Source organism: Rhamphochromis longiceps, linkage group LG4 (genome assembly GCF_057381845.1).
Source record: "Rhamphochromis longiceps isolate RC_006_pf linkage group LG4, R_longiceps_female_GT1.1, whole genome shotgun sequence".
In the NCBI taxonomy this organism is placed as follows: domain Eukaryota; kingdom Metazoa; phylum Chordata; class Actinopteri; order Cichliformes; family Cichlidae; genus Rhamphochromis; species Rhamphochromis longiceps.
This window is the reverse complement of record NC_140560.1, coordinates 36,324,454-36,345,253: the sequence shown is the minus strand read 5'-3', so window position 1 is coordinate 36,345,253 and position 20,800 is coordinate 36,324,454. Positions and strand designations below refer to the sequence as shown.

The window sequence follows — 20,800 nt, the reverse complement described above, 5'->3', positions numbered from 1 at the left end:
CATCGTGATCAACTCGCTGGTGCCAGGATTCATTTCAGACGGCAAACAAAGCCTGGGCGAACCCACAGATGGTCCCATACATCCAATGGGAAATCTAGTCAGAGACATCAATCCAGCAGCACTGCATTTATATGTGACTGTGTGTGTGTGTGTGTGTGTGTGTGTGTGTGTGTGTGTGTGTGTGTGTGTGTGTGTGTGTGTGTGTGTGTGTGTGTGTAAGAGAGTGCAGGTGTGTGTTTTCAGGCCAGGGAGGGGATTTGGTCCTTGCACAGATGAAATGATTCAAAGATTGATTCAAACCGAATCATGTGCTGACGTAAAAGCAGAAACTAAAATATATTTCATCCTCTCAGTGTGTGTTTAAAGCACTGAGGTCACAGTCACCATGTTTTCTACTCTTACTGTGATGTAAACATTTAACAGGACTTGCAGGGATGATGTTAGATTACCCGGTTTGTGTCCAGTGGTCTCCTGTGGGGCTTTCCTGCTTTCTACCAACTCTTCAGTCTCATTCTCGGCTCTTCGGCTCGCACTGCTCATGTGAAGCTCATCTTTGAGTAAAGTAACTGCTGCCCAAGGGTTCACAGTGTCCCAGACACTAAATATTTAAACACTTTAGAAAAGCATTCAAATATTTGGTGCCAGGCTGACTGATTGTTCGGTGTGGACATGAAGCTGAGGATCAGCAGAGTGATGCAAACCATTAATGACTAACCTCATGTTGTGACCTCAGACTCTCTGCTGGCTGAAGTTTGAACGTTTCTCAGGATCTTATTTCTGCCACGTGATGGCGTTTGTGCGTTTAAACCAGAAACATGAACTTAATTATAATAATAACTCTGCAGCTTGGCTAAGGCGGCTCTCTCTCTGGGGAGTGTTTGCTATAACTTTCAGTATATTCATTTTGTTTTCTTTTGTCCTTTTGTACTTTAAAAAGTTGACAGTGCAGTAAAAACCAGATAACGGCAGCATGACTGACTTTGATTACATAAACATGACTGTTATGCCCCCAGAAATGTGTTCTTTGTGTTCTCTTTATCTCGCTATCGTAGCTTAGAGCGGTGTGTGTATTTTCGTAACCATGACAACACGAGAGCAGTTTACGCTGAGAGTCAGGAAGTGAATCTACTGTGTGACTCGGGATATTAGCGTGTGGGCTCATTCAACCGCCAGCTCCGCCGTTACAGGATTAATCCTTTTCTCTTCGCTAAGGCATAGTCTGTGAGTATAATTCATTTTGTACAATTAAGCGGTGAAGCGTTTTGAACCGTTGTCTGTTATTCGGTTAACTTTATTGTGTCTCATATAAGCTATGCGGCTAGGCTGTCAAGCTGTGATAATTAGCCAGATGCTTTGAGCTTATTGCATCTATAATACATTTCATATATTTCATTGTATTGTGTTTACAGTATATTTCATTGTATTGTGTTTACAGTATATTTCATTGTATTGTGTTTACAGTTTCACAAAAGTGCCCAGTAAAAACTTCTGGAATCCAATCGTCTGAGTCCTGGAGATTTTCTTGGGAGTGTTTAAGCTGAATGGAAACTTAGCCCATTACAGTGAAAAGACTGCAACGCAGCTAATAGGGATACGAGGATCGCCGCTGTACGGAGCTACTCATTATCGAGAGATAAGCAGCCTCCAATATAGCCTCGGAAAACTTCGCCGCAGCCCACATCTCCCGATACTGGAGACCCAACGACACGCAATGTCACAACGTAGCAATGCTGACAAAGGAAATGGAGACAACCAGTCAGAGTGTGTGCGCTCAAGGAGCAGTCGCTCATCCGGCACGTCGTCTGGCTCAAAAATTAGCATAGCCATCGCCATGGCAAAAGCAAAGGCTGAAGCCGCGCAAGCTAGAGCGGCACATTCAAAGAGGGAAATCGAGCTTAAAGTGGAGCAAGCACGTATTCAAGCCAGCCTCGACGCACTAATCGATGAAAAAGAAAGGGATGCCGCCGTTGCTGAGGCGAACTCCCTAGTAGCTGGTCTGCAGGATATGGGTCTCGAAGTACGCAGCGAAGTTAACAGCCTGGTCCGCCAGTCTGTCAAAGACCAGCGCGTAGCCGCCTTTGTCTCCGAACAGGCCAGCCTGAGCGCCAAGGGTCTATCGGCTACAGAAAATAACCTTCCCCCTTCTCAGCCAGTCACTCACCCGCATAACGCGGCTCAGACCCAAGCTGCCGCTCCTGCTGCTATTACGCCACACCAAGCTCTTCAGGGCCCCTGGAGAAGCGACGCACCAACACGACAGAGCTCCAAGTCACCCTTCTACCCCCCTCCAACTCCACTCCTACAGCAGAACCCCAAACGAGATTCTACGTTTCCCACGCATCAGCCCATCCACGGGACACTCTACGGAGGTGATTACGACCATTCTACAACCACTGACCTCATCAAATATCTCGCTCGTAACCACTTGGTGACTTCAGGTCTCACCGCATATGACGACCAGCCAATAAACTATTGGGCCTGGAAAACATCATTCCAGAACGCCATTGCCAATCTAGACCTGTCTGCTGCAGAAGAACTCGACCTCCTAACCAGACACCTGGGAAAGGAGTCAACAGAGCAGGTAAGAAGAATAAAAACGGTCAACATCAGGAATCCAACTATTGGACTGTGCTCAGCATGGGGGCGCCTCGACGAACTATATGGCTCCCCAGAAGCCGTCGAACAAGCTCTGTTCAGCAAACTAGAAAGCTTCCCAAAGCTCACGACAAAAGATCCACGGAGACTCCGGGATCTAGCCGACCTGTTGTCAGAGCTACAAGCCGCTAAAGAAGATGGCTACCTCGCGGGCATGTCGTACTTGGATACCTCCAGAGGAATTAAGCCCATCATCGAGAAACTTCCATACAGCATACAAGAAAAGTGGCTATACCACGGGACGAGATACAAACAAGAACATTTCGTCAGCTTCCCACCTTTCTCCGTGTTGGTGAACTTCATCCGCACCGAGGCGAAAGCACGTACGGACCCAAGTTTCAACCTCTTCACGCCAAGCCCCCCAAACGAGAGAATGAATAAATGGGAGAGGCCCACGAAGACGTCCGTTCACACCCACAAAACACAAGTCTCAGGCACTGCCAAGTTCGAGTCTAAGGAAAGCAGGGAACGTATTGACCCGAATAAACATTGCCCCCTGCACAAAAAACCCCATCCTCTGAGGAAATGCAGAGGTTTCCGCGAGAAGAGCTTAGATGATCGCAAACAGCTTCTGAAAGAACACTACGTCTGCTTTCGCTGTTGCTCGTCAACAGAACACTTTGCAAAGAACTGCACAGCCAAGATAACATGCACCGAGTGTGGTAGCGCTGCCCACGTGACAGCCCTCCACCCTCACCCACCTACCTGGAAATCTAAATCGTTCCCCTCCATCTCAGAGGATAGCGGGGAGGAGGACAAAGCTGATAACCAGGAGGTCAACGCAACGTGCACACAGGTATGTGGGGAAGGTCTGAGTGCTAGAGCGTGTGCTAAGATCTGTCTCGTCAGGGTGTTCCCAAACGGACGAAGAGAGGAAGCCAAGAGAATGTACGCTATATTGGATGAGCAGAGTAATCGCTCCCTCGCGCGGTCAGAGTTCTTCGAAGCCTTCAAGATCTCCGGGCGCTCATACTCATACACACTAAAGACCTGCGCGGGACGTACGGAGACATCAGGAAGGAGAGCCAGCGGCTACACCGTAGAGCCGTTGGACGAGAAACTGAGTATCTCTCTGCCTACACTCCTCGAGTGTAACCAAATTCCCAACATCCGCGCGGAGATTCCCACCCCCGGTGTGGCCTATCATCATACCCACCTAAAACGCATCGCTGACAAGATACCACCTCCGGACCCAGACGCCAGCATTCTTCTCTTACTGGGCAGAGATATCTTACGGGTCCACAAGGTCCGAGAGCAAATAAGCGGCCCAGGAGATGCTCCCTTCGCCCAAAGGCTTGACCTGGGATGGGTCATCGTCGGAGACGTGTGCCTCGGAGGTGCTCACAGACCACCGGAGGTGAGAAGCTACAAAACAGCCGTTCTAGGGAACGGTCGTACAAGCCATCTCCAGCCATGTAACAACCAGATGAAAGTAACAGAGGTGTTTGAACAAGCACGTGACTATCAACAACATCCAGCGCGAACCCCGACGACGCTAATCGGAGACAATTTGGGGCAAACCGTCTTCGCTCGCACTCCCAACGACCACAAACTTGCTCCATCCAGGGAAGATTTGGAGTTTCTAAGGATAATGGAAGCCGAGTGTTGCCAAGACAGCTCCAACAGTTGGGTCGCACCTTTGCCGTTTAGGTCACCGAGGCAGCGACTCCCTAACAACAGGAAACAGGCTCTCGAACGCCTCGTCTCACTTCGGCGCTCACTGGAAAAACGACCACGGATGAAAGCCGACTTCCTAGAGTTTATGGAGAAGACGCTCAAGAAGGCGCACGCAGAAGCTGCCCCTCCCTTGCAACCCGGTCAGGAGCGTTGGTACTTGCCCCTGTTCGGCGTGTACCACCCCCGGAAGCCGGACAAGATCCGCGTGGTCTTCGACAGCAGTGCATCCTATGAGGGAGTATCGCTCAACGATGTCTTACTCAGTGGTCCCGATCTTAATAACAGCCTACTAGGTGTTCTTATGAGGTTTAGGAAGGAACAGGTTGCGATCACCGCCGACATCGAGCACATGTTCCACTGCTTCATCGTGAAAGAAGACCACCGGGATTTTCTCCGCTTCCTGTGGTATAGAGACAATGACCCTACCTCTGACGTCGTGGATTACAGGATGCGGGTGCATCTCTTTGGTAACAGCCCCTCGCCTGCCGTCGCAGTGTATTGCCTGCGGCGGGCGGCTAAGGCAGCAGAGGCCGACTACGGCAGCGATGCTAGGAGATTCGTCGACCGCGATTTCTACGTCGACGATGCCTTAAAGTCTTTCAGTACAGAGGAAGAAGGCATCGCAGTTCTCCAGCGAGCGCAGAAGATGCTCGCGGCTTCCAACCTCAGGCTGCATTAGGTTGCATCAAATTGTTCCGCGGTCATCAGAGCATTCCCCTCCCAGGATCGCTCTCAGGATTTCAATGGCCTGGATCTCTCCATCGATGATCTGCCTATCCAGCGTAGCCTGGGACTGTTCTGGAACATGCGCACGGACACTTTCACGTTCCAGATCGAGATCGATCAGAAGCCGTTCACCCGCAGAGGGGTACTCTCGACCGTGAACAGTCTATACGACCCCCTAGGGTTTCTAGCACCCATCACAGTTGATGGAAGACGGATCCTAAGAGAACTCACCTTGCAAGCGGAAGATTGGGACGCACCCCTTCCCAAAGACATGGAGACCGAGTGGACTAGATGGAAACAGTCTCTTCAAGACCTGGAGGGGCTCCAAATACCACGGCCTTATACGTCCCTCTCCACCACAGGAGCCCTAAGGAGAGAACTCTGCGTCTTTGCCGACGCATCCGTCAGAGCAATAGCGGCCGTAGCCTACATCAGGGTAACTGGCAAGCAGGGACAAACTGAGATTGGGTTTGTCTTTGGGAAATCGAAGTTGGCTCCCCAACCTAGCCTAACTGTCCCTAGACTTGAACTTTGTGCTGCTGTGCTCGCCGTCGAGATCGCCGAGATGATAGTCACAGAGATGGACACAACGTATGACAACATCACCTACTACACAGACAGTAAGGTCGTACTGGGATACATCCATAACCAGTCAAGGAGATTTTATGTCTACGTACACAATAGGGTCCAACGTATCCTTCAGTCACCCTGTCCCGGCCAGTGGAAGTACGTTCCAACGCATCTTAACCCAGCTGACGTTGGGTCAAGAGCTGTAGCATCAGCCCTGCTCAGCAGTACACCATGGCTCAAAGGACCAGCCTTTCTTTGCGACGCATCAGGGCATCCATCCGAGCTTCAAGAGACGTACAATCTTGTCGACCCCGACATCGATGCCGAAGTGCGTCCACAGGTGACAACGAAACTCACCCATGTTGCTAAAGGCGTGGTACGCCCTCAACGCTTTGAACGCTTCTCCAAGTTCAGCACACTCCATGCAGCCATTGCACATTTGATCCACGTAGCTAGCTCCTTCGCTCGCTCGACGCAGGGCGAATGTCGAGGCTGGCACATCTGTCGTCCTACAGAAGAGGAGCTGCTGAAAGCCAAAGTGTGCATCGTAAAGAGTGTCCAGGGTGAGTGCTACGCGGAAGAGCTCAAGTGTATCGGTTCTGGAGTCGACATACCATCTTCCAGCAGCTTGTGGAGATTGCATCCCATTATGGACCAGGATCGACTACTCAGGGTAGGAGGTCGGATCGAGCAGTCAGGCTTAGGCATGAACGAGACTCATCCCATCATCATTCCTGGCCGGCATCACCTCGCAACTCTGCTTGTGTCCCACTATCACGAAGCAGTAAAACACCAGGGGAGACATCTTACTGAAGGTGCCGTTCGGGCCGCAGGTTTTTGGCTCGTGGGAGCCAAACGCTGTATCAGCAGTCTGCTCTACGGATGCATCACTTGTAAGAAGCTGCGAGGGAAGGCCGAACATCAACGGATGGCAGCCCTGCCGGCAGAACGGTTACAAGTAGCACCTCCCTTCACCTACATAGGTGTCGATGTCTTTGGACCGTGGGGCATCGTTTCACGCCGCACAAGAGGAGGAGTTTCGAACTCCAAGCGATGGGCGGTGATGTTCTCGTGTATGTGTTCCAGGGCAGTGCACATTGAGGTGATCGAAGCCATGAGTGCCAGCAGCTTTATTAACGCCTTGAGGAGATTCTTTGCGGTCAGGGGCCCCGCGAAGCAGATACGCTCGGACTGCGGAACTAACTTCGTCGGCGCTTCCCGTGAGCTGGGGATGGACAAGGAAAACTCAGGGTTCGACAGGGTGGAGAAGTACCTCAGTAAACAGAGCTGCACCTGGGTGTTTAACCCACCCCATGCATCCCATATGGGTGGCGCATGGGAGAGGATGATCGGCATTGCCCGCCGTATCTTGGACTGCATGCTGCTTGAACAGAGAAAGTCTCGCCTGACGCACGAGGTTCTGACCACGCTTATGGCCGAGGTAGCAGCAATTATGAACGCAAGGCCGATCATTCCAGTGTCATCCGACCCCGAGTCGCCCTGCATCCTCACACCAGCCATGCTCCTGACTCTCAAAACAGGCTCCGCGCCTCCTTTGCCGTCAGGCAAGTTCGAGGAAGCAGATCTCTTCAGGGAGGAGTGGAAACAAGTTCAGGGCCTGGCAGACATGTTTTGGAACAGATGGAGGCGTGAATACCTCAAAACACTGCAACTTCGACACAAGTGGCAAGGGAAACAGCCGAATCTTCAAGAAGGGGACGTAGTTCTCTTAAAGGATGATCGGGCAGAGAGAAATGAGTGGCCCATGGGCATCATCACGAAAGCCTTTCCAGGGAAGGACGGTCTGGTCCGGAGAGTCGAAGTGGAGGTCGTTAAAGATGGAAATAGAAGAGGATTCTCTCGTCCCATTACAGAAGTAGTTCTGCTTCTTTCTCCAAAGTCTGACTCTGCCAATTGATGTGGGCTCTTAAAGACCCCAAGCGGGGAGTGTTATGCCCCCAGAAATGTGTTCTTTGTGTTCTCTTTATCTCGCTATCGTAGCTTAGAGCGGTGTGTGTATTTTCGTAACCATGACAACACGAGAGCAGTTTACGCTGAGAGTCAGGAAGTGAATCTACTGTGTGACTCGGGATATTAGCGTGTGGGCTCATTCAACCGCCAGCTCCGCCGTTACAGGATTAATCCTTTTCTCTTCGCTAAGGCATAGTCTGTGAGTATAATTCATTTTGTACAATTAAGCGGTGAAGCGTTTTGAACCGTTGTCTGTTATTCGGTTAACTTTATTGTGTCTCATATAAGCTATGCGGCTAGGCTGTCAAGCTGTGATAATTAGCCAGATGCTTTGAGCTTATTGCATCTATAATACATTTCATATATTTCATTGTATTGTGTTTACAGTATATTTCATTGTATTGTGTTTACAGTATATTTCATTGTATTGTGTTTACAGTTTCACAAAAGTGCCCAGTAAAAACTTCTGGAATCCAATCGTCTGAGTCCTGGAGATTTTCTTGGGAGTGTTTAAGCTGAATGGAAACTTAGCCCATTACAATGACGCAGGAGCAGAGAACAGTTATTAACTGTACCTGAACAACTTGAGCTTATTATATGACTTTTTATAACTTTTTAAATGTCGAGTTTACAGACATAATGACACACAGACACCAAACACCATTATGAGTGTTTAGTTGTGTAATTAGCCCAACTTCACTAACCCTCCAAACATTGCTGATGTTTAGTGTTTGTCTTTTTGTCTTAGTTTTAGCAGGTGTATCATCAGATACAGATAAAGCTGAATTCCTGCTTCTAACCTCTAACTCAACCCCCAAATGCAAAATGACCCGAGACTGGAAGCATCTGAAAAATAAAACAGGGGATTATGGGAGACTAAAGACAAATAAAAACACAAACAAACACAAACAAAAGGCACAATGACACCATGAAAGCTCGTTTCTTGGTTTCCTCTGCTCTGATATCAGGACTTCTCCAGTTTGGACTTTTTCCAGTTTGTACTGGAGTTATAAGTGAGCTGGTTGGTCTCGATGAACCAAGCGTTAATATTTTAAGTGTTCAGATCTGACTGCGGATAAATCCAACAGCATTATAACACATTTATCAGTGCACCCTGTTCTGCTCTGTTTATTGACTCTCCTGAGGTTCTCTGTCAGTCTGAATCGGCCTCAGCTTCCACACATCACATATATAACACACACACATACTCACACACTTGCCGGCTGTATTGATCCGGAGGTGGGAGCCATAAAATGAGCGGTGATGGATCGGAGCGGTGGGCGGCTCGGCCTTGTCGCTGGTGATTTTCGCAGCCGGAGACGTGAGCGCTCTGCTCGGCTGATCGATAAGGAGGGACGCTCGGTTTCTACATATTCATCGAGCAGGTCACACCTGCACAAACAAACAGCAGAGAGGCAATTTCCCTTCTTTCACGTACTGTATACAGCCTGAAATACTCATCGTCTCCTTGGCACCATAACCTCAGCGTTGCCATAACCTGACAGGTTGATTTTGAGTTCAAAGCTTGCACTGTCTTCTCTGTAGGGTGAGACTGATAAATCTTCTTAGACTTGCATAAAGTAAAAACCACGAAGCCCTGGTAGGCTGCAGGACACTTCAATCTTTATCAAGCCTTATAGAAAAGTCACGAATGCTGTGCAGATGAAAAACAATATCTAATGCCACAAGCCTTCACATAACTGCCCTCCCGTAAAAAACGACCCTGCAGGCTGTTTGTGCACGCGGCGTTTTACGAGCCCCAGTGATGTTTTTATCGTGACAGCGTGATTAACGACGCATGTTATATAGAAGACGTCAGGTGACGTAGAGACGAGGCTCAGCTCCACCCCCTTCTGTTTTTAAACATGACCAGCGCCGTTTTCCATAAAATGATGCATTTAAAGAAGCAGTCACCAGGTAAAACCACGATAAAATATAAAATCTGAAATGGGTGGAGCTTCAGTTTAGTTAACACATCTGTATCTACTGTTTTCACCAGTAGCAGGCAGCTAGTAACCACCAGGATGCCACCCTGGACTCTGCAAGTCTCACACTGTGTTGGCTTATGGACTCATTAAGGAAGTGACTGAAGTAGCTTCTGGGTTTGCTTGGAAGTGGCTTAAACCCGCCTCCTTTTTAATGGCCACATGGGGGTGATATCTACAGAAGTGTATGGGAAAACAGGCTTCAGCCCAGAATCCTGCTGAGGTTATGGGCTCAGTCACTTATCTGACACTTACTGGTCATACTGAAGACCCAGAGAACTGCCAGTTAATCCAGTTAGAACCAAAACTTTGGCTCAGATCTGTTTGGATGGCCTGTTACTATGGTAACTGCACAGCAACCATATTATTGGTCAGATAATTGGTCGGCACACAGCAAATGAGTTGAATGTGTTCTTCAACAGTCTGCACTGCAGTGAATGCTCCCCCCCCCCCCCCCCCCCCCCCCACTGAGTTACTCACCACCTCACCAAGTCCTGACACCCCTCCCCCACCTGTCACTTTCACTCATGACCAGGTTCAGAGATAAATGAGAAGAATCCACTCAGACAAGTCTGCTGGACCGGACGGGGTGAGTCCCAGTGTCCTCAAGGTCTGTGCCTCCAGCTTTGTGGAGTCTGCAGAGGGTCCCATTGCTGAGGATGACATCATGGCTTGTTCTTGTAACAAAGACGTCACGTCCCAGTGGCCCCCAGGATTACAGACCTGTGGCACTGACCTACCACGTCATGAAGACCCCCTTTAGTTTGCTTACCAGCACGCCTTGAAGCTCGGACACCATCATCTACCTGCTCAATCGTGTCTACACCCATCTGGACCAGCTGGCAAGCACTGGGAGAGTCATGTTTTTTCACTTCAACATTGTGTATCTGAGAAGGTGATCAGCAACACAAGGGCACCACAAGTTACCGTCCTCCCCCCCTGGACTGGGTTAAACTTCTTTAGGGTGGTGTCAGAGAGGCAGATGTTGTCCAAGATAAGAACAATGCTGAACAATACACTGAAAATCATCCCTGCCTGTGGCTATCTCTGTACAACTCCTCCATCTGATGCACAGCACACACTGCAGTTGTAACACCCCTTTGCACATCCTCTACAGTAAAATAACAAATAACAACGCTTTACAGTTTAGAGTAAAATGTCAATCCTTGCAGGCAGCTTGCAGCTACAGCCACCATCCACCCGTCAGTAAAAGATGCCACACCCCTAATAACGCAAGCTTTAAGCAGGTGAATTATAAGAAAAGCCCTCCCCCTGTACAACTGTTATAATGGGGGAAATTATCTATAGAGACCAAAACATTTCTGTCTATTGCAGGGGTCTGCAGCCTTTAACACCCAAAGAGCCATTTGGAGCAGGTTTCCACGCAAAAGAAAACACTGGGAGACGCAAATACTTTTTGACATCTAAAATGAAGATAACACTGTATATATTGTTTCTTACCTTTATGCTTTTTGTGAACAACTAAGGTGTGTTGCTTATGAAATCCATGAAGTGCTACAGAGAAAATTACATTTTATTTATGTAATGAGCACATTTTGAACTCTTAAAGAAATATAACAAAAGGAAAGCTGAACTTAAAATGATCCAGCAAACAAAAACTGCTGTGAGCCGCCATCCTTATATTGCCTTTGAGCTTTTGGAGCCTTCACCTGACTCTTAAAAAATAATTGAAGAAAAAAACATTCAGCCTAAATATGTATTTTACCTGGTTAACGTATGTGTCGGGGCGTGGTCTGCAGCGGCGCTGCAAGGGAGGCGGACGCACCTGAGCGGCACCCGCAATCACGCCTCGCCGCCTTAACGTCTGTGCCATCTCGGGTACACCGGCGAGTGTGACGCTTATTTTGATCGATGAAAAAATAACAGAATATAATTTTATTTTTATATTTCAATATTACAATAATCTTCCAATTTAGAACTATTAAAAAAAGAACTAACATAAATAAAATACACTTCAGCTAAATACTTAATTTATTTTCCCAAACCACGCGGAGCCGCAGTATAAGGACTAAAGAGCCGCAGGTTGCCGACCCCTGGTCTATAGGGACTGACTTACTGCTGGAACCCCTAGTGGACATGCAAGGAACTGCAGGGTTTTTTGGCACTTCTGTGTTGGTTTAAGTTTTTTGCTGCTTGGATAAAAGTAAAATTTCCAGTCCTTGTTGCAGTTTCAAATCCCTCTGTGGTCTGGTGATGAAGTGAAGGGACGGCCCATTTTCATTCCCAAAGTGTTAAACTCTGCTGTACCATCGAAACTGTTGGTGTCTCAAAGTGTCCTTCTGTGTCCATGTGTCATGGCACCAACACTGAAAGCTTCTCATGCTCAGCTTGTCATGAGCATACTTAAAAGGGTATCACAGTACCCCAGGATCACATTTAGAAGCAACTGGTAAGCTTATTTTCTTGTTTAGTGCCTTTGAAGCCAAGCCAACATCTTTTTCTGAACATAACCAAGTAGTCTTTGGTGCCCAAACCTTACCAAGTTCATAAAGAACACACAGACTTACTCGACTGTCAGAACCAGAAAACCAAACACCTCCAAATTTATAATTAATCAATCCTTAAGAGGATTGTTCATTCTAATATTGCTTTAACCCAGTTCACTAACATCACAAAGCATCTTATACATGTCTCTCTGATGTCAGCAGCATCTTTCTCATTTCTGGCAGCCTGTGACTGATAAGGTGTGACGAGCAGTCCCAGCCAAAATACCCAAGTGTGCGCTATCTGCAGAGGGCATGGATGTGCATGTGGCCTCACGGCTTCACAGCTGTTACTGACTGGATTTAGGGATGTTTTTCTCAGATGGACAATTAAAGAAAAAGCACAAAAACCTGAGGTTTTTATTGCTGTTACCATGACGATGATGGTCCTGTAACCTTAGAAGGTAGTTATTTTAACCCTGGCTGTGATCGTTCTCTCAGTCTAATCAAGTTGTTTTTGTGTTTAAACCAAGTCTTCACCACTGCTCGGTCACATGGTGGCTGTTTATCTCCTGTAGCTGGTGTTTTTCCCCTCCAGCCTCTCTCTTCACGCCCTGCTGAATCAGAGCATCACTTTGAACTTTTTACTGCAAACATGGTCATTGTCCTCTCTTTCTCCTGTCTCAACTCAGAGAATCAAAGGGTTTTGTTTTACTTGAGCTGCTGCCAACAGTTTTTGTTTAACTGTGGAGATCAATCTGCATATAATGAGACACTGTGAGGAATTTCTAAAGCAACTAGTAGATGGATATGTAGATGTGGACACAAACTATCGTGCAAAAGGAGTAACTTTAAAGAACTTAGAAATAAAGAAAAACAGCAAAAACAAAATGAGAAACTAACAAATGGAAACAAAACCTTCTTAATTCAAGCAATTAACACACAATTAACACACAATGACTAAAGTAGGAGTGTCGTCACATGGACTTACCGGAGGTACACACAATCATCAGCAGTAGGACTGAAACCAAGACAAATAATTTTACAAGTGAAACTGTCAAAAGAAATCATGAAGAATAATCAAAACTGAAGAAAGACTGAACTAAATGCTGGAATCACAAGAAGATCAATATCAATCAATATCAGTTTTCTTTATCACATTTAAAAGCAACAAAGTTGACCAAAGTGCTCACAATTAGTTAAGAACAAGAGGATCAATAGAAGTTAGATGAATCGAACTCTGTGATGTGTTTTTACTGTTTCTGGGTTTTTGATGTCTGACTGCGGCTCCTTGTGTTCTTGAACTGTTTGTCATCCTGTCTCTTTGGTGGATACATTTTTATTTGCAACAAACTCAAATGAAACTTTGCTGGTATTTGGTCATAAACTGGAACAATACAACCCGATGATGGTCCCAGTTATTAGAATTCATCCTGAGTGAAACGAGTCAGGCTCGTCACTCTGGAGAAAAAGTCTGATCACCAAAGTCGCTGAGATTCTTCTTCCAGGGAAGGTTGTGACTGACGCTGTAAGGACTCAGTTAAACAGAAAGTAAGGTTAGAAGTTGAGTCTGGTATCCAAATGTAGGCAAAAAGCAGAGCTTAAATGTGCTCTAGAGCACATTAAAGCTCTGCTTTTTGCCGGGTGTCTGCTCAGAACATGTTAGACTAACATGTTCTGAGCAGACATCCGCCCCACGAGGGAATCTTTAAGGTTTACCCAGAATACTCTTCTTGTTTTCTACAGTAAATGATCAGAAAACAGAGCAAATATCCAGGGTACCAATGCTTCCGCTTAGTGAAATTATAATATTTAATCTGATGCTGAAACTGATGTTCAGAGAAATGAGATTTTGCCTTTGCATTGTGACACGTGGAGAAAAACTGATTTGATGACATTCACAGTTTGTAACAGAGCCTAAAAGTGTTTTTCAGTCCTGGAAATTTCACGTGGGCATCTACTGTACTTAAAAAGCATCAAATTTTAACCTTGCAGATGTTTTTATGGGGGCTCTTACACTCATCATTTATATGCAGGTAAAACTTAACTTGGCTTCATTTGATATGCAAAAGTTTTTATAATAAAAAATCAGCTCATCTTTGGGTTTTTTCCATTTATGATGGATTTTGTTTTGGATTGACCCAGTAGCACTGTGTTTACATACACTCACTGCCTGACTGGGTCATTGTGTTAGTGGCTGTCACAGTTGGGTTCTCACTTCTATAACGTTACAGTAATACTAACTGTGAGTTGGTTGTCGAGCTGTTCCTGCGGCTGAGGTGGGAATCGGTGCCCTTTTGCCAAAACTTTTTTTAACCTCAAACCAAAGGCGCTTGTTAGAGCTTAAACCAAATGTTTACGCAGTTTTTACCTTCTAGTGTCAACCAGGAAGGTCAAGTCAAAGCAAAATGAATGAATAAATAAAATAATTTAAATAAATAAACAAAACAGATTAGATTAAACTAGGAGAGTAAATTAACAAAATAAGCCAAAGGAAAAAATTCACAAAAGTGCGAAACACAGTGGTCCCAAACTGGAGCCTCACCTCTCCAAGCTCCTAATGCACGTTGTCATTAAAAGTTTATCAGTTTATTGAGTCTGTTGGGATCTGTGACCCTTTGTCTCTGAAATGAGACTAAAATTAGATTTTTGACTTTCGCAGGACACCTTGAAGGTGGAGAGGAGATGCAGGTAGCATCAAACAAAATGATATCGTATTACCTGCTGTCATATTTGAGCTGGGTTTCTTTGTGATGGATTCAACACCCCCATAAAGAGTCACAGATTTAATACCAAAAGATCCAAAATGACTGATTTCTAAAAGGGAAAACGGGAGTAGGTGTGGCTGAGGTGTGAGCTGTCTGGGTGACCGGTCACTGTGATGACGCACACGCAGGGAGGGAGAGCAGGAGAGAGAGAGGTGCTCCGCTCTCAGCATCACGTCTCCTCAGTGAGCCTCCTGCTCTGTGACGGAGGAGCAGCTCCCCGTCTCCTCTCCGACGCCGGAAGCTCTCAGTTGTGACGCTGATGGAAGATTTAAATTCTGGGTCCGGAGCTCCTCACTGAGGACACGCGCGTAATTCTCTGTGCGTCCTCGCAGCGCCATGCCGCTCTTCCTCGTCTGACCTCCTCGCTCTCCTTCTTGGATGAACTTTCTCGCTGCCTGCGGGGACGCGGCCGCTCGCTCCGAGATCATGAAGACGACGCGGAAATGCCGCGCGCTGCTGTCGGTGGGTCTGAACCTGGTGGCCCTGTTCTTCTCCACCACCGCCTTCATCACCACGTACTGGTGCGAGGGCACCCAGCGCGTCCCCAAGCCCAACTGCAGCAAGCAGCGGCACCACAACTGCATCGACTACGGCGTGAACGAGACGGACCAGAACAAAGTGCACTACAGCTGGGAGACCGGGGACGACCGCTTCCTCTTCCGCCGCTTCCATACGGGCATCTGGTACTCCTGCGAGGAGAACATCCACGAGTCAGGTGGGTCCATCAGTCCGAGAGGCTGGGGCGATTCTGGGGTCGCTTAAAGTTGTTAAGAGAAAATAAAACTAGAGCAGTGTCGGCTTTAAGATGAGTGTGAAGTATGTGGAATACTTTTCCCTCTTCACTTCAGTTTTTATTTATTTTATTTTTTAGCTCACCTGCAGTAACAGGTCAGACAATGTCCCCCTGAAATTAAAGCTAACACGCCAGCCACGTCATTTTTACGCACAACCAAAGGAAAATGTTTGTGCGTAAAACCTGTTTTCACTTCGAGTTTGAGCCGCACTGATGTTTGTTTAGTCTTTGGACAGAATTTTAAAATGATAGGATGTGGTGCGTTCAGAGGACACTGCTCTCACTCATTGCACGCTGATCGATGTGGACAATTTAAGTCAATGCGCTCTCATTTTTCAAGCAGAAATTGAGCTTCTAAATCTCCGTTTCCCTCAATAACAGGACAACAAATGAAACATTTTTAGATTTACATTGAAAATAAATATTTTTATGCTTTTTCTTCGGTCTGTGCTTCTTGTCATAAAGATAAAAGTTGACAGAATTCAGGGAATTTGTTAGTGCCAGAAAGGAGCACAAAATCTTCACTCCAAACCACGTCTGAAGTCAAGCAATCCTAGATGGAAATTCATCAGTTAGGACCAGAGAGTGTGGCTGCACTGAGACTTTAACCTTTCATGTGATGGTGGATGATGCTGGTGTGGGTCTGCTCTGTGCAAACATGATGTATTCACACTGTTTTGGATAAATGTGGAGAGCTGGGTGATGAATATGACTGAAGCTGGAACTCTGAAAAGAACGGCCCCGTTTACCTCCATACTCTTCTCTGCTCTGGTTAGTTCCTCAGAAAAGCAGAAAGATCTCAGCTTAAACACATTCAGCATACCTGCTGCTGAATTGAAAAGCATCATAAGGAGTGCAGTGAAGGAGATGTGAATGTTTTTCTTGTGAGGTCTCTGGTGGGTTTTGTTGTGGGTGTTTGTATTTTGTATAAATTGTTGTAAATCTTGAATTTTCTGTTGTAATTGGTGCATTTTTAGCATGTTTGCATCATGGCTGCTGTCTTGGCTGGGTTTCTTTGTGAACCTCCTGGTTAAATAAAGGTAAAAATAAATAAATAAATAACACATGAGGCTCTCTGCTCACATTTTCTCTTCCTGCTGATGAGACGTTTAATGGAAAACTCAAAAATTAAAAGTTCAGGTCTTCAAATCACTTATTTTCCCTCAGTCCACAGTGAGGAGGCGCTCAGGTGATGTGCTGGACGCCCTCACATAGAAGCTCATACCAGTGGGACTTTTTGCTGTAACCGTGTTATCCAAACGGTGTGTTGAGGAGGTGCTGCCCTCTCCAATCTCCTGGATTTCCTCTCCTGTGTTTTTGGATTTATAGTTCCAGCAGTTTGTTTCCTGAACTTTGTTATCAGCTGCTGAAGCTGGCTTCCTGTTGAATGGTAAATGGCCTGTATTTGTATAGCGCTTTACTTGGTCCAGTTCTGGTTAGTTCTAAAGCTGCCAAACAAAGTGCTTCACAGGGGAAACAAACTTCATAACAAGCAGGTTTTAATAACTCAAAGTTAACTTCTGGTCTTTTGAATGAAAGATGGCAGAGGATGAAAAACAGAGATCACTGATCAGATTGTTTTTGTGAATGCTCTGATGGTGGACGGCTTTGAACTGTGGGGTGGTGTCACCTCCTTACCTTTCAATAAAGGATGGTCTAATGTATCCTCTGCCAAAAGAGGCAATAACTCTGAAGCATTGTTCTTAGTATTTATATAATCCGGTGAGACTTATTGTGGCTCCCTCACAGACATTTCCACATCTGTCAGGACTCTTATTAAGAAAACTGTTTCTACCTCAGCCAGTGTCCCTTTACTTTCTGACTTTCCTTCTCTGTTTCCATCTTTGTGATGAACTTCCTAAAACTGCTCCACGGTGCAGTTTTTGACCAAACAGGAGAAACCTCTGCTTGTCAGGGACTACTTTCAGCTGCGGATTGATCCCCATTACTTGGAGCTTTAGCTGTGAAGTCTACAGTGAGCTTTGCCTCTGTGGGTCCTGTAAGTGTTTCTGATATTTTGTCCCATGTGAGAAGCTGTAGACAAACAAACAAACAGGATCTGTTCTGTGCAGAGACGAGTGGGAGTGAAGAGGACAAAACAGTCTGTGTGTGGATCTGTGCGCTGTAACTCTGTGAGAGTAAATAAACATCCCAGGGACACAGAGGTAGGTGTGTGTGTGTGTGTGTGTGTGTCTAACTGATATTATGAGCTTTCCTTCTTCTCCACATTTAAAGTCCACACCATGCAGGAGCAGCAGCATCTGTGAAGTTAAAGTGTAAAAAAACAGCAGATTTTCTAAAATCCTGTAAAGAATCATTATTTGCATCAGTGGCACGCGCCATTGTTCAGAATGTGAATGCATTTTTAACCTTATTTCTCTGTGAGAATTTTCACATCAGCGGCAAATAGGAAATAAAATGCTCAGCCTGAGGCCTTAAGTCCTGACTGATGACCACCAGTAACCCACATGGGAGGGATCCTTTAATTCTGCAGAAGCAAAAACGAGAAACTCGTATTTAAGCTCTTGCTGTAGCGCCCACTTGTGTTTTTATTGTGGTCTTTTAGCTTTTATTGCGATAGGAAGGTGGAGGACAGGAAAGCTGAGACCAGGGGAGCATTTCCAAACATCACAGCACCTAAAAACTATTATTCATGTTTAATACATTAAACCATATTCATATATATTATGTAACTGAGACTTAAACGCTCATATCTCCTCAAGCATGACTTAAAATAAGTTATTTATGAGTTTATTTAGACACAAGCTTTTTTTTTAGTTAGTTTTAATTTTGAGCTCTTTCTTTGCATTATTTGATGTCAGAGGTCTCTCCTCTGTGACAGACTGGATATCTGGGGGCTGTGCTACAAACTTCAACATACCCAGGATAACTTTTTTATCTGGCTTCACTTATCCTAACATCTGCAGTCAGTTTGAGCTCCATCTAGTGGCTGTTTAGCGGCCTTGCACGGTGTGACCAGGAGTGTTGCAGATTCGGCCTCAGGAAGGTTGAATCTGTTGATCTGCTCTAAAGTTTCTGTTAATACATCGACTCAAACTGAGCTCTGACAGCTCAGATCTCAGTAAGTACAAAACTAAGAAAGTCTCCCGTCCAGCACATCAAGTATTGAACAAACACACATCCCGTCACGCCCCGAAGCTTAAGCTTGTTAAATTCCCCCCTCACATTCTGAAAGGATCGGTATGTTCCAGCTCTTCATTAAATCTACAGGATGTTTACACTGAGACCAACACTGGAACAGAAGCTGCTGATGGAGCAGCACCTTTTTTGTTTAACAGGGTGTTTATATTTTTGCTCTCGGCCCTGCTCTCACCAACAGGAATGCACATTTTATTAGACTTAAACCCAAAGCTGCATTTTCATCAAAGATTTTATGCATTCATCTGTTTGTATTTTAGATCAATCCCAACATCCAGTCTAAATTATTTGTTGTCTTTGAAAACTTTGGGATTTGCACTAAGATTTCTCTTTGCTCTGCTTTGTTTTTCACTTTCTTTTTGCCTGATTAAATTTTGTTGCTATCGATACATGTGTATTTGCCAACTGCTCTGTTGCTGCTGGGTGAAACTGGTTGCAAAGAGTGTGGTGCACCAACCTCAGCAGGAGCTTGCAAGGAAACACTCCCCAGCGGACTCTCAATGAATAAGTTTCGAAAAACGCAGCTTTTATTTTGAAGGCGACAGTTTCCATTTCCAGCTTGCATCAGGTTTTTTTAGTCTCATTAACATTGTGCATGTAGTTGGTGTCACTGGAATCAGTTTGTAGTGTTTGGGTCTTGGGGTAAAGTCTGATTCCCACTTTGGTCTTGAAACTTACCTGAACTTGCTCACCTGTCTTCTCCGAGTCAATACTTCCCTGTTAAGGATTCTTTCAAGGAGTCTTACCTTCTTGCCTCACCTGCCTGCAGACCCTCCTTACAAACCTCAAACAGTTCCTGGAGAACAAACCAGCACCATTCTCTGAGATTACATTCACGATTCTTTTAAACTGTCTTCGAAGCAACTCTCTGTGAACCATCCAAACACCATCTGAACTGGGTCCTGCTTAAGTGTCCAGCTGCCTGGCCTGGCCTCCACGGCTTTCCAGGAAAGCTGGTGTCTTCCATGAAAACTGTGGGTAACCATGGCAACCTACAAGCAACCGAAACAATCGTGAGGAAGTTTTTTTGTCCAACACCGTGCACCGACCGGTCTGTAGGCTGGTGTGACTGAGGCGCTGGGCGCTAAAACTTCTTGGTTAGGTTGAGGAATGCCAGTTGAGGTGATTGGATTCAAACTGAGTTGAAGACCGCTGATAATTTGTATTTGCACTTTTTAAAAATGTTTACAGCGCCTGTCACTCTTACTAGTCCTGATGGCTGAACTGAGCGTGTGCCGACTTTAATCAAACCATGTAAACAATCCACATTAATATGCAGATATTATACATGTGCTGCAGAGGCTGAATAATCATGAAAGCAACTCCAAACACCAGCTGTTTAATTATCAGCTGATAAAGATTCAACATCATACCCGCCTCCTCATTTAACCTGATGCGTAACAGACCAAAGAGAGTGTTACCTGAGATCAGGTACACAAACACCTGTGACAGCGCGGAGCTTTGGGAAGAGCCGGAGTGTGTGTGTGTGTGTGTGTGTGTGTGTGTGTGTGTGTGTGTGTGTGTGTGTGTGTGTGTGTGTGTGTGTGTGTGTGTTCTTCTGTCCCAGTGATGATGAACTCTACAGAAAAGCCCAGCAGCAAAAATATGGTGGATTTCCTGCCAAGCCCAATGTTTTATTCAGCTGTTTCCTCAGTTCTGGAACAAATTCAGAATACTGGAGATGCTGGCTGTCTCGACTGTGATAAAACAAGTATACGTATAGTTTATTTGTCTGGATGACTTCTTTGGCGTGACGCAGCACTTGCTGATTTGCAGCTTGGCCTGGATGATAAAGTTGATGTTTGGACCAAAGGGTTGTGGATTTTTGCCTTTTTTCCTCACAGATTCGAGCTGCTGATTGGTGATGCATATAAAACTAATCTTGGCTCATTCTTTGGCTCTCCCTGTGTTGTTAATGATAAAGAGGACTTAAACCTGTTAATGTGTGGTAGTACTGGGGGGCTGTGGATCATAATTCCTAAACCTAACATGTTTTCCCACCATGAAGGTTGCTGCAGTGATTCCAGACAGTTTAATGAAAAGGCTGGGATG

General features: G+C 45.8%; 2 protein-coding genes across 2 annotated transcripts in view; both read left to right on the top strand.

Moving 5' to 3' along the window:
- Positions 1-1,711: 1,711 nt before the first annotated feature.
- LOC146672235 (uncharacterized) lies at positions 1,712-5,011 on the top strand. The gene is made up of 2 exons (XM_085405370.1): positions 1,712-2,369; positions 2,439-5,011. Exons 1-2 carry the CDS (start codon positions 1,712-1,714, stop codon positions 5,009-5,011), a joined length of 3,231 nt encoding a protein of 1,076 aa, XP_085261496.1.
- Positions 5,012-12,952: 7,941 nt separating this feature from the next.
- Positions 12,953-20,800, top strand: part of gsg1l (gsg1-like) — a 41,128-nt gene continuing 33,280 nt past the window's right edge. The window contains exon 1 of the mRNA XM_085404771.1: positions 12,953-15,511. Within this exon, the coding sequence (XP_085260897.1) occupies positions 15,175-15,511 (337 nt within the window). The 5' untranslated portion in view covers positions 12,953-15,174. The remainder of the gene's footprint in view (positions 15,512-20,800) is intronic.

Bases quoted from the DNA above. Each gene is read 5' to 3' on its own strand.
- LOC146672235 (XM_085405370.1), top strand. From the start codon at position 1,712: ATGTCACAACGTAGCAATGCTGACAAAGGAAATGGAGACAACCAGTCA. The intron at 2,370-2,438 runs GTGATTACGACC...TGGTGACTTCAG, and splicing joins CCACGGGACACTCTACGGAG to GTCTCACCGCATATGACGAC.